Source organism: Sinohyriopsis cumingii, chromosome 15 (genome assembly GCF_028554795.1).
Source record: "Sinohyriopsis cumingii isolate HCF-2022 chromosome 15, ASM2855479v2, whole genome shotgun sequence".
Taxonomy (NCBI): Eukaryota; Metazoa; Mollusca; class Bivalvia; order Unionida; family Unionidae; genus Sinohyriopsis; species Sinohyriopsis cumingii.
Genome location: NC_142975.1, coordinates 107,713,632 through 107,735,056, shown reverse-complemented (window position 1 = coordinate 107,735,056; position 21,425 = coordinate 107,713,632). Strand labels below are relative to the sequence as shown.

Sequence of the window (21,425 nt, the reverse complement as noted above, 5' to 3'; positions counted from 1 at the left end):
AGAAAGAGGAGAAGAAAAGAAGAAGGGAAGAAAGTGAGGATGAAGAGGAGGAAAAGAATGTGAAGGTGAAGAAATTTACAAAACAGAGAGAGTGAACAATGAGACAGAAGAAATTTATGAACTTTTTAAAATGTTATGATGTGAATTGTGAATTGAATTGTAAATATTTATAAAAGAATAAATTAGATATAAAGGTAAGTGTCTTTGGGTTTTGATTTTAAAATAAGAAGCTACACTCACACACTCATACACAGATACGTACTATAGGGGTAAAATGTTTTTTTTTTTTGAGTTATTGGCAATTGAAAGTGTATCTCTTTTCGAGAGACATGGGTGGCCCTGAAAAGGGCCTTTGGAGGTAAAAGTGAGTTTAAGCAATCAACTTTAACTGTCTTAAGCCTTTGCCACGGCCAAGGCCTATTTCTGGACTGCGTACTGTTGATGATGATGATGATTTGGTTGAAATCACTAAGGGTGGTACGGTAGGCTTAGTCACAGAGTTGGAGTGTTTAGCTCGGGAAGTTCGTATTCTCTTCGGTCGTAATCAAGAAGTCTGATACATTTGTTTCAGACTTCTTAACTCCGCTAAAATGTCTAACAGTACCGTGACCGTTTGACTTTCACACCCTTGTTTCTTTGCTGCTGCTTGTTGTTGTTGTTGTTGTTGTTGTTTTCTTACCTCTTCTTGTTGTTGCTATAGGAGAAAAGCTTGTTCTGCTTCCTTTTGCTGCTGTATAAATTTCTCCAATTCTTCTTTCTGTCTCTGTCTAAAATTCTCCACGTGCGGTAAAGAAGGAGAAGGTGACGAAGGTTCCGGAACAAATTCTTGCGAAGTAAGAAAATCAACAAAATCCCAATTCACCTCTTCTGAAAGTAAGTCGGGTTCCCTTGGGTAGTCTGCAAGGCTGGTGCACCCCAATTTATTGTTTTCTGAGTTTCCGTCATGTTGAAAAACTGTCGCATGGATTGACTGCGCACAGGCGCTAGCGAATCTATATAAGACATGTGACGTCACGGACTGCTCTCTTCGGATTGGACGTGGGCTGACTGAATTTTGTAACACGTGTTTGGATTGGTGAATGAACTCAATCCGTTTCAATCCTTCCTCTCCCTATAAATAAGCGCAGTTCACTGCATTCCATCACCTGTTCTCGGCATCCCTAACACGTGGACCGACGTGCAATCATCCACTCTTGTATCTTCCATGATGTTCCGGACGGACATACCGATGTATGTCCGATCCAAGTGGATAGTTGTCCACAGGACAGACACCAGCCTGTGGATACGAGGAATATATGTGGAGAGGCAAGGATGCCTCAAGAGAGTACTAATATATGGTCCTGCAGTCAGGCGAAGCTTAAGAAGAAGAAGATGTCACAGATGCCATTTATGTTAAGGATATATTAACATAAAACCAAAGGCCCTTTTCAGGGCCACTCATAGGTCTCGAAAAGATCTTGACTTTCATTGCCTACCCCATTTTTTTTTCAAAAAAAAAAAAAAAGAGACCCCTCCCTGTTTAAATTTTCCCCTGTTCCATTTCCATAGGTCCAACAGGTCGGGACCCTATTAAAATAGGGTCCCGACCCTGTTCCATTTCCCCTTGAGGCTCAACAGACCCACGATCTATTATTCCCATGTTAAATTCCCTTGAGGCTAAACAGTCCCAGGGGTTTTTGCCCATGTTAAATTTACATAGAGGCTAAACAGTCCCAGGGTGGTTTTTAATGCTAATTCCCCTTGAGGCTGAATCGTCCCAGGGGTTTCCGTAATGCTAAATTTCCCATTGAGGCTATATCGTCCCAGGGTAGTTTGTAATGCCAATTCCCCTTGAGGCTGAATCGTCCCTATTCACTACTAGCGACTAATATGCCGATAAGAAGCATTAAATGGATTTTTTTTTAAAAATGTGCAAATAAATGCGCACTATCTGGAAAATAAAGAACCAGATGATTTATATTTTCAACTTTTTCTGTCAGTTTAGTTTGACAGGTTCATTCAGGCTGTTCAGCTGATAAGTACGTGCCGAGAGATCCATGTACGGTGTCGTCCCAATGTCATCCATTTTCGGTGTCTGCCTAATTTCATCCATGTTCGGTGTCTACCAGATGTCATCCATTTTAGATGTCTGCTCAGTGTCATTCATGTTCGGCGTCCACCCAATATCATCCATGTTCGATATCTACTCAGTGTCATCCATGTTCGGTGTCTACCCAGTGCCATCCATGTTCGATGTTTACCAAATGTCATCCATATTCGGTGTCTACCCAATGTCATCCATTTCGGGCGTCTACCTAGTGTTATCAATGTTCACTCTCTACTCAGTGTCATCCATGTTCGACATCTACCCAATGTCAAGATGTGTGTTTGTAGAGCGGGCTGACTGGCACTGTAGATAAAAGCAGTTAAAACAGTTAAACGGCGGCGACAACATTTACACTAGGATATATACGCTGACGATATTCCAGATAAGAAGGTATTTAACTTTTTAAAAGACGGCGGTTTATATGAAATATTTGACTTCGTTTTTTCCGGATGGTTATCTACATCTGCACAAATACCCCCCCCCCGTATTTCATACGCCTAATGTAAGGCGATTTTCGCAAACAATGTTTGTTAAAATTCAACAAATGATATCCCCCCCAGAATACAAAAAGAACTTACAGTATTATGAGCTGAATCCCAAATATTCCTAAAAGTTCTATCACAGGCCCAACAATTCCAGTGGCAATCCGAATGAATTCCAGTTCTGAATGTGCTGATGTGCCAATATCCTGGAATGTTGCAATGTGTTAACTGTTATGAGGTATCACAATGATATAATCCAAAATATTCTTGAGTTAAAACAATCCGAAATAGTGATTTAGTCCGTAAATCAAAGAGCACTTAGTAATTCCAGTGAATAATTGAAATAAATCACCTCATAGTAAAACTGATCACAACAGTAAGGTCGATTCCACTTCGGATGTTAAAGTAGGAATCAGTAATTCTGAAGTAAACAACTTTGTATACCCCTCCACTTGACATACGTCGCAATTACCATTGTCTGAAAATACCCTGTCAGCTTCATGAAAATTTTGTTTCTGGAACCTTCTAAAGTCAGAATCAAGACTGTTTGTATAACTCAAATTGAAGTCAATATATTTACAATTAATACTTATTTTAATGCATAGCCTACAATGATATACAAATATTAATTTGTATTATGATGTTTACAAAATAAATGTCACTCGTCAGGTATGCCCTTGCAATCTTTAAGCATGAACAAAAAAATAAGCACATAATACAAATTAAATATGCATAAAACATGCAAAATGTATTGTTCCGAAAGTAAAAGTAACAAAGAAAAATAATTTGATATTCACCTTTCTTTACTCAGTGATTTGAATATAGTTCTCTCCATAAATAAACAAGACGTATCCAATTAAAGACTGCCATTGTCCCGTAAGTTTTTGTGCATTTCATCTACTATTCCTTGATGGGGTGGCGGATTTGCTTCCAGTAATTAAGTGACCCATCCCCCTTTTTCTCATATGATTTTTTTCCCTCAAAGCAATGGCCGTTACTTCAACAAGTGGCAATCGTAATTTACCGTGAAGATGGAGGGTGGAGGGTGGTGTGAATGTTGTGTATTATATTTTGCGAACTGAAACAAAACGGTAAGTCAGATTTTTGTGTAAAAAATCGAGGGGGGGGGGACAAGCACACGTCACATGCTAGGATATGTTAATCTGCGTAACAGCATTGACGGAGTTTTCAGAATTCTGTAAGCAGTATGATTTACAATAACACCCTCCATTCTCCCTGCCCCTAATTTTATCAGAACATCTAAGAGAAGGTTCTCGCATGCCGATGCACGTACAAAGTAAACTGTTGTCCTCGAATCTAATCAGATAAAACGGCAATATATGCAATTTGAACTTCATAGATGACACTCTTAGTTTTAAAGCTGTTCTTTAAAAAAGTAACAAAAACAATAAGCGAATAGTACTTTTTCTCTAATTGCAGTGACATTCTATTTGTTTTAAGTTTGTCATTTCGTTCTCTTATTTGACAATACGAGTTACATCCCCTACATTCCCGTTTCTGATTCGTTTTCGTCCTCTCGCACTAGCTCACGGTCTTTCCAGCTCACTTTATTGTTATAACCCGAAGATCTGCCCAGTTCGTCCTCTCTAGCCCACACTGTGATCAATCCAGTTCTTCCTGTCATTACCCCAGTTCGCCCTTGTCACTTCTATAGTTATGCATATTTAATTTGCATTTTTGTTTGTTACTTTTTATATTTTTTACATACATTTTTCTATTTCGTTATATGGATGATTGTACTTTGGACTTGACCTTGTCCAAAATCAAGTTCATTTTCTACCTGTTATGAATCGTTGATTTTCTGTAAAGAACTAATACATATCCAGTGTTTCTCTATGAGTATGGGTTAACTAATAGGATTATTATCTTGGCCTGAGTCAAGGGCATTGTGTTTACTATGTTAATAGATATCGTACTCAAATGTATTATTGTTGTGTCTAGTACTTCATTTGGGCTGGAGTTTTATTTATTCAAATTATGTATTCACTGGAAATACAAAGTAAAATTTCAAATAAGGATATATTCTTGGACTGTATTATTGTGATCCAACAAAAGACTGTTGGCACATCACCACGACACAGGCCACTACAAGTACATCAACACTTCCATCCTTGGATTATTTGTTTTGGAATATCACTAACGTTTATTCAGAACTTTAAATAGTAGGATTTGTGTTAGAAATTATGATTGTTTCGGATTTACTTCGCAATACCGTAAATTCTTTTTACATATTACATTTTGTATTCCAGGGAATTAAATTATTTGTTGAATTTTCCAAAACTTGCTGGTTCTCACTCTTTTCTATTACTTATTTTATGACCACATCGTCATATATATATATATATATATATATATATATATATATATATATATATATATATATATATATATATATATATATATATATATATATATATATATATATATATATATATATATATAGAGAGAGAGAGAGAGAGAGAGAGAGAGAGAGAGAGAGCATTCTTACACGTTTCTTGTTTGTTTATACCCCCTATCGATTCGATTGTAACAACAGAAAGCATTAAGGATGTACAAAAAGCACAAAACCTAGTCTTTTCATTCATTAATTTATAATTTCTAACCTGATTGTCGTCAGGGAGTCCTAAACACTGTCAACCTGTTGGAATTTCGAATCAAAAGGAAGCTTTTTTCGGACACGGTCGCCGTATTTGCTTGGACCAGTCTATGTTTTCATGCAAAAGATGTGATGTAGATCACCGTCTTTGAAAAACTCAGTAATTCCATAAATTTTGGATTTACATCTCTTTCAACACATGTATACAAGAGTTCCTCCTAATTGTTTGTCCAAAGAGTTCCTCCTATCTATTTTTTTTTCCAAATTGTCTTAGAAATATAAAACTAGACAATGCATATATTGGACGCAGACGACAGTTGAAAAATTTCTGAAATAGACAATTCTAGAAATTAGAAATGGACAGCGAGCAGTGTCTTCGGTTGTTTGCATCGGGAGTTTCCGTTGCGTTGAAGCGCCAACGATTTAACAGTGTTGGGGACCTGCTGGCGACGATCTGGTTAGAAAATATAAACCAAAGAATGAAATGACTAAGTTCTGTGCATTTTGTTTATATCCTTGGTGCTTTTCGTTTCTAAAATAGGTGGGGTGGGTTGGGATTACAAACGAACGGGTGGGTATGCAAAAACTATAGTTTACTTTTAAACGTCTATTTAATAATGATGCCAATGTAAAGATTTATGTAGTCTGCTAGTTTTGCATTTATACCCAATATTGAGTTGTGTAATTTATGGCAGTGTTTTTGTATCTATTCACCGGCGTGTGCATGTCGGCATTATGTTCTATTTTTAATACTTTTTCTGGGCTTTTGTACCTTGCATATTCATTTCATGAACTAGAATATGGTAGGATAATTAAATTGTAAATCATATAAATATGACATATTTCCTCTTTGAAGAAATGATTTTTAAAAACTGACCAATCAAAACACTTCCGACTGTTTGGGGGGATTAACACAGTAGAGTCTGCGAGTCATTTGGCAGATCGCATGGGGTCAGTGTGAGTACACAATATATGATTTGTTGCTATATATCTTAACATACCCTGTTGAGTATATTTTTAGCATTATCTTCTAATGTTCCTTTTTAATGTTACAATTTTTCAAGCAAAAGTGTATTTCTTGTTATGTGCTACTTCTAAACGTGTCTATTATAATTTGCTTTGCAAACATGTCGTAGCTAGTGTTCATGCATATTTGTGCACAACTTTTGTATTTATTTACTTCCTATTGTCTAGTGGATCAAGTGTTTGATTCATATTCATAAAGAGGAAGATTCTGGTCTCACTGGGGTAATTTAATTTTTCTTTGCGATAAATAGGTCATTGTGCAATTGCAATACGAGCCAGATCTTACTCTTCTCATAGGAATTGGATATCGTGAGCTCTGGTCTGATTATGTACAAGGTTCAAACTTCGTTTGGGTGAGCGTTGGTCTTGGAACCCTGCACCAGTTTAAGTACATGACAGCTAGTACTAATTACTTAAATGGCGTTTTCAGTGCTTCTCAATTATGTCATGTACATCAGGCATTTACTGTTGACAGCCTACACTTTGACTGGTTCATACTAGTGATATAATTACAGTCTGATACCATTGTACTGGAATAGTTTTACATTTAAACCTGACACTGATAATATTTTACAGTGTTGGTTAATTTTGTTTTATCATTTAAGTGGTGGGTGAATAGTGATAAAAGTGAATGCGGAAATGATGCGACGTGCATACACTTTTTATGCTGCAACACGTTTCTCGAATGATTGCCGGGAAATTAAATGAACATAATTTTCCATTTATTGCTGAATCGGGACAGAGTGCTAATATAAACAGGAGACCATTTCTTTCTTCATTCACATCTGAATAATGACTCAAAATTGGTGGTGATATACTAAAGAACACAACTCTTTTCATGTATATACGAGTGCTGTCTCATTTACATAATACGATACTAAAAGAACACGACACTTTTCATGTATATATGAGTATTAGCTCAAACATAGGGTGGGATACTAAAGAACATTTTTTTCACGTATATATTTGTACTAGCTAAAATATATGGTGGGATACTACACTTCATGTATATATGAATACTAGCTAAAATATATGGTGGGATGATAAACTTCATGTATTTAAGTACTAAAGAATACATAACTTTTCATGTACATAAGAGTACTGGCTCAAATATATAGTGGGATACAAAGAACAACACTTTTCATTTATTTATGGATTCTAACTAAAATATCTGGTGGGAGACAAAAGAACGTAACATTTTTCATATATAAATGTGTGTTTTGGATTTTTAACGCAGGTTTAACGACTTTTCAGTCTGCGATGTCTGCAGTGTGGCAGTTTATAGTGATGTCTAGCACTGGGACATCATGCCACACATTATCCTAACACCAGTTCGACCAGCTCTAACAATAACCACTTAACGCTGAGATCCTAGCGAGGCAGCTGTTAGTACCATTTTACAAGTCATTGGTATGACTTGACCGGGGTTCGAACCCGAGACTTCCTGCATTTGAGGCGGACGCTCTAGCCACTAGGCCACTGCAGTGGTCATATATACACGAGTACTGGCTAAACTATATGATGGGATACTAAAGAACACAACACTTTTTATGTATCTATGGGTACTAACTAAAATATATGGTGGGATGCTGCGCGACACTTTTCACGTATATATGAATAATGTCTGAGCACTATGCTGAGAAATCAGTGAATATATAAATTTAGTTGTATCTCTGTAAGCAGCTGAGAATCGAAAACACAGTTCGTTTTCCGCGTATATCTACATGCTAACTCTAATATATGCTGAGAATCTAAAGAAAACATCATTCCGTAAGTGTCGATAGATGTTGACTGAAACAAAATGAATTATGAGAAACCAAAGGACATAACCATTTTCCATTTGTCACTGCACGTGTACTCTCTTCTCAGAAACCAACGAATGTCTCATTTCCGTTAACTTGTTTTAAAAATACGACAACGCTATGCAACTCAGGTCATAATTTGATTGAATGAATATCTGAACAAGTGATAGTATGGAAAAGGTTTTAAGAAATTAGGAACTATATCTGAAGGACAGCATAAGCATGAATCATTTCATTCCAATCTTCAAGAAGGTAAGTTTTACTTTATTCATTCCTTTCTGTCTCTTTTCAGAAAAGTTCAGTTTAAGAAAAGATTTCAGAAGCTTTATTGGTGCCATGACTGACGACGAGTTCTACCTTCAAGAACTGCCACTGTTGATGAGTCCTTCTCAGAACTCAGACAACGTCGATTGGTACTGTCGGTCCGGGCTCATCACAGCTCCGTCATCCAAAGAATTCACGTCCCCGGAACCCATTAGCTTTCATGATAAAACAATTATCTCATTGCCTGAAAATGTCCAACGATATAATTGCTTTGGAGAGGAAATTAAACAAGCTGATTTGTCAAACTCTGAGGCAAGTATTGTGCCGCTTGGTTACTTGGATACATTTGGAAGAGGTTCATCAGAAGCAAGTATTAGAGTTTCTTTAGAGGTTGGTATTATGCCGCATGATTACTTAGTTACAGTTGGAAGAGGTTCATCAGGAGATGACGCTGCCCTTTTATATGCGAACGAATCCAATCACCTTCCTCTCTTGGAGTACTCAATGGGGCATGTGTCGACATCTGTAGATTCAACACATATTCAGTATGAAGGAGACTGTAGGAGAACTGTAACAGACCATCACAATGCTGAGAACAGCTCAACAGGAAAGCCACAAATTGTGATAACGTTCCGTTCAGAGGTAGACTCTCAACCTGTACTTTGGTCTAGTTTTACTGACATTAGATCTTTAACACCCCGAGGTGCACTCGGCACGAGGAAAAATGTCAGTTCGGAGAATCTCAGAGGGCGTTTGCGGTTACGTCGACTTAAGAGTAGCTCTTGTTCTGATTTAACCGAGCAGAGACCGAGTTTAATGCGTCATAGGAATTGCTCAGCGTCGGGGTCTCTGTACCCCGAGCGTCGGCAGGTTCAAATGAACGGCGCTAGCGGACTTTTCAAAGAGGAGGGAAAGAAACGTATTGGACACCGGAGGTCTCGGAGTATGCGTGCTGTTCTCTACAATGCTCCGGATAAACCAATACTGGCCAGATCGGCATCAGACAAAGCTTTAACCATAAGAAAATTTCACAATAAACCTGCTATTGATCCCGAACCTTTCACGCAATCCCTAGATGATGTCCTGACTATAGTGATATCCCCTCCTTCAAACGATAGTTCCTCTCAATCGCTTTTTGAGAGTGATGTAGAAAAATATAACAAAGAAAAGTGTTATTTAGGTGAAAATGTTCAACGTATAAATGCGCTTGCTGTTAATGAGCAAGTAAAGATAGATCATGATATCATTATGGACATGAAAAAGACAGATTATGATGTCATTAGGGACGTTGGAAGGAAAGAACATGATGTCATTCGAGACATGAAAAAGACTGGTCATGATGTCATTCGGGACATTAAAAAGACTGGTGATGATGTCATTCGGGACGTTAAAAAGACTGGTGATGATGTCATTCGGGACGTTGCAAGGAAAGAACATGTCATTCGAGACATGAAAAAGACTGGTCATGATGTCATTCGGGACATTAAAAAGACTCGTGATGATGTTATTCGGGACGTTACAAGGCCAGGTCATGACGTCATTCGAGACATGAAAAAGACAGGTCAGGATATCAGTGGGGACATGAAAAACAATAATCATGTAGAAAACACACATTTTCCTTTCTTCTCGATTAAAGCAGATGAACCTTGGATTGATCAAAGTCTGAATGAAGACGTAAACAATTCTTTTGTATTTGATAATCAGCTGGATATGGAAACCTCAGACGAGGTCACGGTTCAAACTCCTCTGTTTACACATGAAGAAACACAAAGTGATGAAAGCCATTCCTGTGATACACATAGTAAAAGTTGTAAGATAAAAATGACGATAAACGTGACCCTGGCTGTGATTTCCATATTCTTGTATCTGGCTGACATAGGGACCGATATTCTGCTTGCAAGGGAATACTTCATGCAGGAAAAATTTTCTCTCTTCTGGGCCACCGTGGTGTTTATCCTGGTGCCCTCTGCCCTCCTAGCGGTAGTTGACCTCTCATGGTTCTACCAGGATCGAATGGAACACATGGGCAATAACAACGCTGCTTACATTGTTGTTCGGATAGTGTTTGGAGTTGCTTCATTTGGGCGAATCTTCAGGTAAGGGTTTTAGCAAAATCTTGGGAGACTTGGATGACGACTTCTTATTCTTATTAGCTGTACCGAAGTATCCAGTTTGTAATATGGAAATTTAAAATTTATTACTTTAAATTTTCATGAATTTACACATTTTTGGCAACCAACTAAATGACTTCCATTACACGCTAACAGAGTTGTCACGTGACAAATTTAAATAAAATCTTTCATTTTCAAGGTGAAATAAATAAATGTGAGAGGAAGGCTAAAAGTAATATAATTTGAATTTCGCGATTGCTTTGGTCGGTCATAGTTAACTATCCACCATTCTGAATTGTAAAGACGTTAGTACAAGTATTTTTAAAGTTCAACTTATCGAGTATCTTAAGCAAAACGTGACGTCAAAAAAGATTAGTGACTATATTTGAAAAAGATTAGTAAATGTATTTGTCTTTACCATTTCTCGTTCTCCAAATTATTCTTTTCATCTGAGGACCATGTCACCTTAGTAAAATATTGTATGCTTTATCTTTCCTGTTTGAAGGCCAGGCTAAGTTTTGCAATGAGCCTGTGTTAGTTGTATGTCCATAACGTGTGTGGTACTTCTGTCTTCCGTGTCAGATTTTGTGTTATTGCTACTTCTTCTTGGAGGAAGATCATACAATACGTCATACATTTTCATCATCCTGAAGTCTAGATGCTTCTAAGCGAAAATGGTACCTCTCGAACATCCAACATACTCGTCACTGTGGTCACCCATAAAGTCATCTTATCGTTACGTTTCATGAACGAATGGTCATATTAACTTGGGATTTTCACTAAGTGATTTGGTATTACGATAAGATGGTCCTACAAGACAATGCTACCAATCTGACATCCAAAATGTTACCTTACTGGTTATCTTTACAATTATGTTATTGCTATTCCTCCAGAATGGATGGTCATATCGACGTGGGTTTTACGATGTTCTTAAATGAAAATGATGCCAATATGACATTAAACATTTGATTGGTAAACAGAAACAATGTGTTGAAAAGAAATAACTGCTGACCAAGATATATTCATTATATATTAGGTTAAATCGAAGTCCAATTTCGGTCACTAATTGTCATAATTGTATACGAAAATGATTATTGATACATAGTTTATTATTGTATTCATAATTAGTCACATATCTATTTGACTCATTAGACTGCTGTAATTTTACCATAGGTTACTTTCACGAAATACAACTGGTTGATATTTTTACTGACCAGTACGGGACCCCGAGTGGCCGAGTGGTCTAAAGCGCTCTCCGTTACTAATCACAGCCGTCTCACCTCTGTCTGCCTGGTTTCAGGTCTAGGATTCGGCCAATGTGGGTATGTGAGAAAGCTTGCTAGTAGCTTCTCGTGGGTCGGTGGTTCTTCCTTGGGTTTTCCAACACCATTAATACTGGCTGCCATGCATAGCCTATCGTGTGTTGAAAATGGGCGTTAAACCCCATAACAACTGACCAGTTCAATCTACACTGTATTTCGTGACCTTTTGACTCCACTGATTGTGCATGCAAATCACGTGTAACTGTTATGGGGTGATATAACAGATATTTGTCTATATCTGCAAGGTTTATTTGCTTCTCTGCTTTGAGTAGTTATTCGAAAACTGTCAGAAGAGCACCAACTGCGTCGTTTGCTTCTCACTGATTATATACGCCTGCCCTAAATTGGCCTCGTTATGTCATGGCATTGTCAATAACTCTGTAGCAATTGTCGGTACCTTGCGGCGTTTGCTTCTCATTGTTTTACATACGCTTGCCTTAAATCAGCCGTTTTATGTCATGGCTTTGTCAATAACTTTGTAGCAACTGTACATACTTTGCGGCGTTGAGGTCTCTCGTTGTTTTTTTATAAGGCTGTCATGAACTGGGCGTATCATGCCATGGTTTTGCCAATATCTTTGGCTGTTGTCATTCAAAATTGTTGAAGATTACATAATTAATAGTCGGTGTGTTGTACAGCATAGAAAGGCCCAACTACCCGTCAAGGTCACAAGGGAAACCTGTAGTTACGTGACTTGTATCCTTGTCCGCAGAATATGGCCGAAGAATCACGCAAGATATTTCAATGAAACTTTGGTGGCCCCGAGTGGCCGAATGGTCTAAAGCGCTCTCCATCACTGATCATTGCCATCTCACCTCTGTCAGCGTGGGTAAGAGTCTAGGATTCAACCAATGTGGGTATGTGAAAAAGTTTGCCAGTAGCTTCTCGAGGGTCGGTGTTTTTTTCCGGGTTTTCCCCGGGTTCTTCCTCCACCGTTAATACTGGCCGCCATGTATAGTCTATCGCGTGCTGAAAAATGGCGTTATACCCTACAACAACAACATCAGTGAATCTTTGACCATGCATATATCATCTAATGACAGTGCATCACATACAATAACTATGCCCCCTATCTCAAGGCGAAGGTCACGGCACGGGAATTTTTATTCTGACTTGAAACCTTGTCCGGAGTATAATGTTTCAGTCACATTAAATATTTAATTGAAACTTACATGTGTTTATATATCATGACAAGACGGCGTGTTACATATCATAGCCACGTACCTCTGCCTCAAGACCAAGGTCACGACAAGGAAAAATGTAAATAGTGACATCTATCCATGTACCGGCATAACGTTCGAATCAAACCTTGGTCTCTGATATTTCTTGACATTTCATTTTGTCGCTTATTCAGGTACAAGGTAACAACAAGAATTAATGCAAGCCAGTGGCTTGTTCCCTGATCCAGGATGTCTATTTTTAACCGTACCGTAAAATTTATAAAGTGTGACCAGATCCTCATCTTACTATGCAATAGTCAGGTCCCTATTAAGTCAAGGTCGTTAGTGGGGAAAGGTCACATGACGAGTGCATTAAGTGTTATTTGCGGTACTCTGGTATTATACATATCTTCGTTAGGTGGGAAGCTCGTACAGACTTTGAACCTCCTAGTGTTGAGTACCTTAGGTTAAATAGAATTTATTTCTGATGCATTAGATGCTTTTGTTTACTTAAATCGAGCAAAATGTACTCAAAACAGTTATGGAAACGACTTCTACAGTTTAAAATAATTTGATGGATGCAAAGCTCTATAATCAAACAATTTTTACGTTTCCAACGCAGAACGATGGAATATGTGTATCATGGGTACCAATGGATACATGCGACTAGTTTAAGCGACCAGGTGTACCACGAAGCCAGATCAAAGGAAGCAGCGCGAGACTTCAGGTTACTGGACCTGATCAATGTCTTCACAGAATCTGCGCCACAATTTCTGCTTCAACTCATCATCACGCTGTATAGCCATAATGTGGAAACAGTGAGAGGTATCCTGAGAGAGAGAGAGAGAGAGGGAGGGAGAGAGAGAGTCACGCAAGAAGAATTGTGATGGGCATCACTTTTCTAAATAATTATCTTTATCCAGAGTGGCGAGAGGCGAACATAGTTTTACAAATCACCTAGATGAACTAGTCTAGTCTGTTTCCTTCAGATTAAATTGAAGGCCATATACCGCAAGATTCATCAATTAATTTTCATTATACCGCATTGCACAGCTTAAGAAAGAGGGTGAAATTGGTAAATGTGATCGCTGTACATATTTGGCATTAGCTAGCTATGTAATCTTTGACTGATATAATTGTTTTGTTTACGTATTACAGTGTTATAAGCTTCTGCTTCAAACTGAAGCTATAAGATCACCATTGCTTTCATCGATTGTATATGACTGTTGTTTATTGATTTTTAATAGTTTTTTTTCCCTTGGTGTTATTCCAATACGAACTATTTCGACAGCGTCCAGTTTAAGTGTTCATTTTATGAATGAAAATTGTACTGAAGAAAGACTATTGTAATATATACTATTTCTTTTAAAAATAATATCGCTCATTCTACCTTTTCCTGATTCGCAGCTCTAAGTCTTGCCACATCCTGGGTCAGCATCTCTTGGACGCTTGTCTCATACTATGACTGCAACAGAGCTGCTCTTCCAGGGCGGAATGCGTTAACTGTCGAAGCTTATTTTACATACCTAATAGCCAAGTTGTCGGAAGTGTCGTCCCGGATTGTCAGCGTGTCCCTCTTCATCTTTGTGTTCAAAATCTGGGGAGTGAGCCTTCTCCTCCATCTTGTCATCATGGCAGTGTGGGTCTTCTGTATCCAAAAACCAGAACTGGAAGGAATTGCCGCTAGCAATTTAGGCAAGGCGTTATACAAATTATTCTTTAGCTACGTGTTGTTGGTGTGTTATATCAATCTCAGGAACGATCCGACTCTTTACAGAATGATTTTCTACCATACATTGACATATACTGAAAATTTTGCCATGGGAGGGTTGGTCTTATGGCAAATGACGTCTCAAGATGAACGGACAGACAAGTACCAAGTGCTTTTCTTAATCGCAATCCCTTTGGGGTTCTTATTTCATTTTATGTTCCAAGTCTTGTTCTATCGCTGCTGTCACTCATGGTCAGAAGTGTCAACGAAACGGGACCATGATAACAACGCCAGTCCGAATGAACACGAACACGAGCTGAGTGTAATATCTCTTTGATTCCACGCTTCATATTCACAATATTTTATGCACGTTTTGTGTTGAACTTCTTCGAATTATTACAGAATATTTTGCTTGTATAACATACCAACGAAATGCAACATCCCAATCAATGGTTTTAAATGAATAGAGACATTGTTTTGTTTTTATCAATATCAGACAATAACGTTGGAAGCACACTATTGCATATGCCGATCTCACGTAATCTTTCAATGTACAAACCATTTGACCGTGTAAATTCTTGCTCAGAACGTGTTTATTTGTGTTTGGGAACATTTACAAACGATTTTTGTGCTATAAGCATGAAACGTTGTTTAAAAATTGAAGTAACAGATATGTTCTTAAAGTGACAGCCAGGGACAACGGGTTTCACTTATCAGTGAGTACGTTTGTATACAACTTGTAACAAATGTTAAAAATAAATAAATCCATTGTTGGGTATTGCCAATGTTCGAACAGATATTGTGTGAAGATAAGTTGTGACAATCGAGGCGCAAAAAGTAACTCAATTATCTTAAATAGGTTGTAGAAAAGAGCAGAGTTACAAAATGATGATAAAAGAAATAATATTATTTGAAATAGAAACACTGTATATTTGAAATAGAAACACTGTACATTTAAAATAGAAACACTGTATATTTAAAATAGAAACAGCATAATCTGAAATAGTAACACTATAATTTGAAAGAGAGACACGGTATACTTTGAAATAAAGACAGTGTAATTCGAAATACATTTATATTCGGAGTATTGAAAACATGTACGGTGGTGGAACCAATAGCCAAAAATTGCCCAGGAAACGGTGTACAGGAATGATCATATGGGAGTCATCTGATAGTGTCATTTTAATCCATTACATACTGAACGTTCTTATATTTAAGCAACCCTGTACAAAGAGTATCCCCTTATATTATTAGCACTGTCATAGAGGCATAGAAATGACACTTATTGAAACATGCCCCGTTGGTATTAAAGTTGAGAAAATATTAAAATAACAACACCCCATAAAAATCACAACAAAATAAACATATTGCCTGGCGATTCATGAACAAAACAACAGCTATTAACCCTTCCTATACTAGACAATATAGTTTGCAGGACAAATAAAGTAAAAACTTTTGTATATTTTATGTACATTGTGCAGTCAAGTTCCCTCAGAAAGAATGAATGAGACAACACATGCACACACAGAGAGACAGTAGACATTTTTATATTTTGGGATAAGTGATTTATTTAGAGAATACGGCATCGCACATATTATATTAGCTATTCATTAGAGTTTTTTAACCTTGGCCATCAGACTCATTGAAGCAGTGGTTCTTAACCCATGGGCCACGACCCGAGACTGTGTCGCCATGCTGTTTTGAGTGGGTTGCAGAGATCAATCTTGGCAATTTGAAATTTCCTACCCATGTGGCGTTTTAACATTTGATGGGTGGAAGGTGATGGGTCGCGAGGCTAAAAAAACAAACCTAATTTGGGTCACAATGGCAAGATAAGGTTACATGTGGTTGCTGCTTGACATGTCTTTTTCTTGCTATATCTTCAGTCGATGCAAAGTGCAAGAACTGTGGTCAGATCAGATCATAATAGAATACCATTCAATGTTTCAGTTTATGTGATCTTACAAATTTCTAAGACAGCATTCAAGTCCATTATTGTTTACAACATCTTTTTAGCTAAACAATCGGAGCAGCATTTTTTATAAAATCAAAATGATGTATCATTATCATCTGCTGGCTATGGCGTGAGATTTTTTGTGCGTGCAATGAATACATGATATTATTATCTGCGGGCTATGGCGTGAGATTTTTTGTGCGTGCAATGAATATATGACATTATTATCTGCGGGCTATGGCGTGAGATTTTTTGTGCGTGCAATGAATACATGACATTATTATCTGCTGGCTATGGCGTGAGATTTTTTGTGCGTGCAATGAATATATGACATTATTATCTGCGGGCTATGGCGTGAGATTTTTTGTGCGTGCAATGAATATATGACATTATTATCTGCGAGCTATGGCGTGAGATTTTTGTGCGTGCAATGAATACATGACATTATTATCTGCTGGCTATGGCGTGAGATTTTTTGTGCGTGCAATGAATACATGACATTATTATTTGCGGGCTATGTCGTGAGATATTTTGTGCGTGCAATGAATATATGATATTATTATTTGCGGGCTATGGCAGGAGATTTTTGTGCGTGCAATGAATACTTGACATTATTATCTGCGGGTTATGATTTGAATTTTATGTCAAATCAAAATATAGAATCAATAAAATGCATGGGCTAATCTTTCAGTTTTGTGTCACATCCTCGTGCAATCAGAAGCAGCTATCGTTCTTTTGGACTTTGATGGGTAATATAGTATAAGGGGCTACTAAACATAAAGTACGCTTTTTCCATGGGTTTCTCCTAGTTTTATCAGATAACACATTTTTGTTGACAAAATGTATTTCCTATAATGTTGGGATCATGATGGCGTATTTATCTCATATGGAAAGCAATCATCGACTGCTCACTCAGGTTATACGGAAAAGTGCAGAGAGACCGTGGGAATGTGGGAAACTCAAACAGTATGTGTATTGCCCCCATATAAAATACTGCTATGGGTCTGGCTTGTTAAGGTTAACCAGATATAAACACAATTGGTGATTTCTGTTGGAAACTTTGGGATTTACTATTGTGGCTGTGCCATTCATTGTTTTTTTTTCTCTTCTTTCTGTATGTAAATTGAAATAATCCAGAACCTTAGGTCATGCAGCAAACAATTGGCTGCCAAGTTTAATCAAGGACTTTCTTTTATCAGAGTTTTACTGGCTGTCTTTAAGCGCTAAGGTAGTCTAAATTTTAACATGGAAGGAAAACGATGAAAACAGAAGCACGCGTTACTTTTAGAGAAGATAAGGATAAGAGGATTGCGTTATATATGACAGGTTCGCAGAAATTTAAAAGAAAACACATTGACCTAAATTGTACGCTTAGAAACCCCGCGTCACCAACAATATGACGTAGAGACGACAATGAAATGTAAAGAGAAGAGGATAAGAGACAATTGCATGGTAAACCATTAGTGAAAGATCGTGGAGCTCACACACACACACACATTATATATATATATATATATATATATATATATATATATATATATATATATATATATATATATATATATATATATATATTGTGTGTGTCAACTCCACGATCTTTCACTCAAGGTTTACTGTGCAATTGTCTCTTATCTATCTATCTATCTATCTATCTATCTATCTATCTATCTATCTATCTATCTATATATATATATATATATATATATATATATATATATATATATATATATATATATATATATATAAAAGCGTAATAACGCTAAACCAAAGCCTCTAACTTTACCGATAGTTTCTCTAACTGGGTTAGTTTATTTTTTGTTACTTTACTTTTGTCGTTTTGTCGTTTGTGTTTTTCTAAATTTGTATGTGCTTTTTTTTACCCACCCCACGTTTCATTGAGGTGGCACCCTCTCTGCTGCTATAATTAAATCATTATTATATGAACCAAATATCTTATCAAGACCTACATGATATCTTGTTCTGGGATCGTGTCAATTTATTGTCATAAATCCGTGTGGAGCACATTGTGCTTTTGAAAAGAAGTTTTTAAACTTAATCATGTCCATGTCTTCAGTAGACCAGGTTTGATGAATATTTTGCAGAGATTATGTATCGACTCCGTTAAACACAACTAAAATATTAGTTATTTCTGATGACTTTAGGTATTTATGTATATCGCTGATCAACATAAATCACATCAGTATTATTATGCCTTCCACGAGAAAGTATTCTTGCTGGATTTGATTGTTTGTCAAGCATAACATCATCATACACAACTAAATTATTCATACATCCATCTAATTCATCTACTGACGGTGCTTCATTAATATCTGTGATAAAATTAATAATATCATCGCCATCTTCATTTAATACCTTTGCATTTTCATTAAAATCTTTAAGTACGTCATAACATCTCTGATCATCAACTGAAGGAGCTACTAAATACAACTTGTCCCATTTGAGCCATCTCATTTTCAAATTAAGCAGTAACTGTGTCTTACTGGACCCAGATGGACCTATTAGTATCATTCTGATAGAATTCGTTAGTGCTGAAATATGTTTTACTGGCTCTTGTGTACGTGTTGCTGAGAAATACATGACATCCATGTTGTAGAATTATAATAAATAATATGGATCTATATTGTGTTCGACGCAGAGCATAAACATCCACAAGTGGATTAACAATAATAAAAACAAAAAACAAAAATACAAAATAAAAAATAAAAAATGTGCACTTACAGGAAAATGTGTAAAATATGGTACAAAAATATAAACATAAATTTATTTCAAATAATAAAATTGGTGGTGATATCGCTACTTCATTAGGGAAATTACCAGGAACTCCATGGGCTAAATACCCAGGAGAAAAACATCTTCCTGGATATAATTATTGTGGTCCTGGAACCAGACTTGATATCCGACTTGACGAGCGAGATCAACTAAGACCTAGTGAATATCCAATAAACGCGATTGATCGAGCATTCCATATTCATAATGTGGCTTATAAAAGTAAAGTTCTGGAACAAGGACATATTGCATATGTGAAATTAATTCATGCATTAAATTCTATAAAAATTGAATTCTTTAGATAATCATTACCTAATTGATTGGTAAGATCTGCGATGAAAGGTAAATTATTATTCGGAGCCGGTAACTAATTAACCGATTATTGAAATAATGGGATCGATTCATTATAGATCAAAAGGATATTGGAGAGATAGAGCAGCGATTAGTAAACTTGCTGATGCAGCCAATGTTACACGTTCTGTTGCTGAAAAATGATTAGCTCGACAGGTAATATGGAAAATAATCTACCACCACCTACAAAAAGTCAGCGTGCACATTTTGATGTCAGCACTCCTAATGAAGTTCACCTAGCAAATATTTTATTTTTTTACCACGTGATAATCTTAAAATTTGAAGACGTCAATCACGTACGTATAAATACGGGTTAACTGACGTTAACGTTGCAAGTAGATATAAAATAACAACTGAAATTTATTCTGCTTTTGAACGAATTTATCAACGAGGACCCTTACGATGGCCACAACTATTACAGGTTGATCCTGGCAAATAATTTCTTGGTGCAGTCTCATCTCTGATAAAAACTCATAACGTCAAAATCAGAGAAGCACATACTGCAATTCATCGTGATCAGGCAATTGTTGAACGATTTAATCGAACAGTTGCTGAGCGGTTATTTGGATATCAGTATGCAAAGGAAATAATTCAGAATGATACGAGATCCTGCGAACGGGTTGTAAAATTTCCAAGTGTGATAAATGTATTAAATAATGAAATTACTCGAACAACTGCCATGAAACCTACTAATGCAATATGAACCCGGTGAGTTTGAAGGCGTTTAAAAAAGAGCGACTGATCCGAGTTTGGAGTATTACGACAAATACAATATCTAGCGTGGTAAGATCAACGGTTAGACCTACCGTCTACAAACTAGATTCAACTGCTCCTCAACGTGGATTTGTACGTGAACAATTACAAGTAATTAATGAAGACACACGAATACCACCGCATTCACTTTTGTAAACTAGCACCTCGACGTCGATTACTTTCAAGACAGGTCAGCATTATATTTTCGCGTTTATGACCGAAATTACTATTAATTCTGTCCACACTAAATTATCTTGGATTATTAAGAATATTGCTCCACAACATTACTGTGTTACAGCTCGCACAATGATTATTTTGCTGTTTTTTCAATGTCATGATACATTCAGCATCAAGATCAAAGTCGCGCTTTTTTTTGCCACACTGTTTATAACTAATTTGTTTCTTATTATATCATTGTCAATAATATCGCTATTTCCAGTAGTTTCTGTGAAGTCTATGACAGTTCTCCGCAGCTGAGATATGCTTCTGACTAGAGACACTGCGAGATAAACTAAATTTGACCATTCGATACGATCATCGAGGATGCAAACATTTGTATCAGAGATGGTTAATCCTTGTGATGAATGAATTGTTATTGCGTATCCGAGCGTCCATGGAGTTTTGTACATAGTTAACGTGCTCTCGACAACACTGACAGGAACTAAGACACTATCATTCAATACAAGATTTTTTTTCTCTAACGATCCTGGTATAGCAACGTTGATATTCTGCTGTCACGTATCAACCGGTCGATAACACAATGGTACGGGTAGATTTGAATTCTTTCTTCTTTATGTAATATAAATAATTGTTGTTGAAGTGTATCACGCTCATTCTTTCTACTTGCAACAGCCCATTTCATGCCGAATTTAACGGAGTTGCTCCGTAATTATCCGAATAACCTCCCGAGTTACTTTATACTCCAGCCAATCAGACGCTGGTGAGCACATGTACATAACAAAATGGCGTCTATTGTTGTTAAAAAATATTTCAGAAATG

At 36.9% G+C, this 21,425-nt stretch overlaps 1 protein-coding gene across 2 annotated transcripts in view; it reads left to right on the top strand.

Moving 5' to 3' along the window:
• LOC149782439 (uncharacterized) overlaps positions 1-17,220 on the top strand; it is a 42,293-nt gene extending 25,073 nt beyond the window's left edge. For both annotated transcript variants that reach the window (XM_089933846.1, XM_089933845.1), the window contains exons 2-4: positions 8,306-10,373; positions 13,493-13,695; positions 14,278-17,220. In XM_089933846.1, the coding sequence (XP_089789972.1) occupies positions 8,350-10,373; positions 13,493-13,695; positions 14,278-14,918 (2,868 nt within the window). In that variant the 5' untranslated portion in view covers positions 8,306-8,349 and the 3' untranslated portion in view covers positions 14,919-17,220. The remainder of the gene's footprint in view (positions 1-8,305; positions 10,374-13,492; positions 13,696-14,277) is intronic.
• The last annotated feature ends 4,205 nt before the right edge of the window (positions 17,221-21,425 follow it).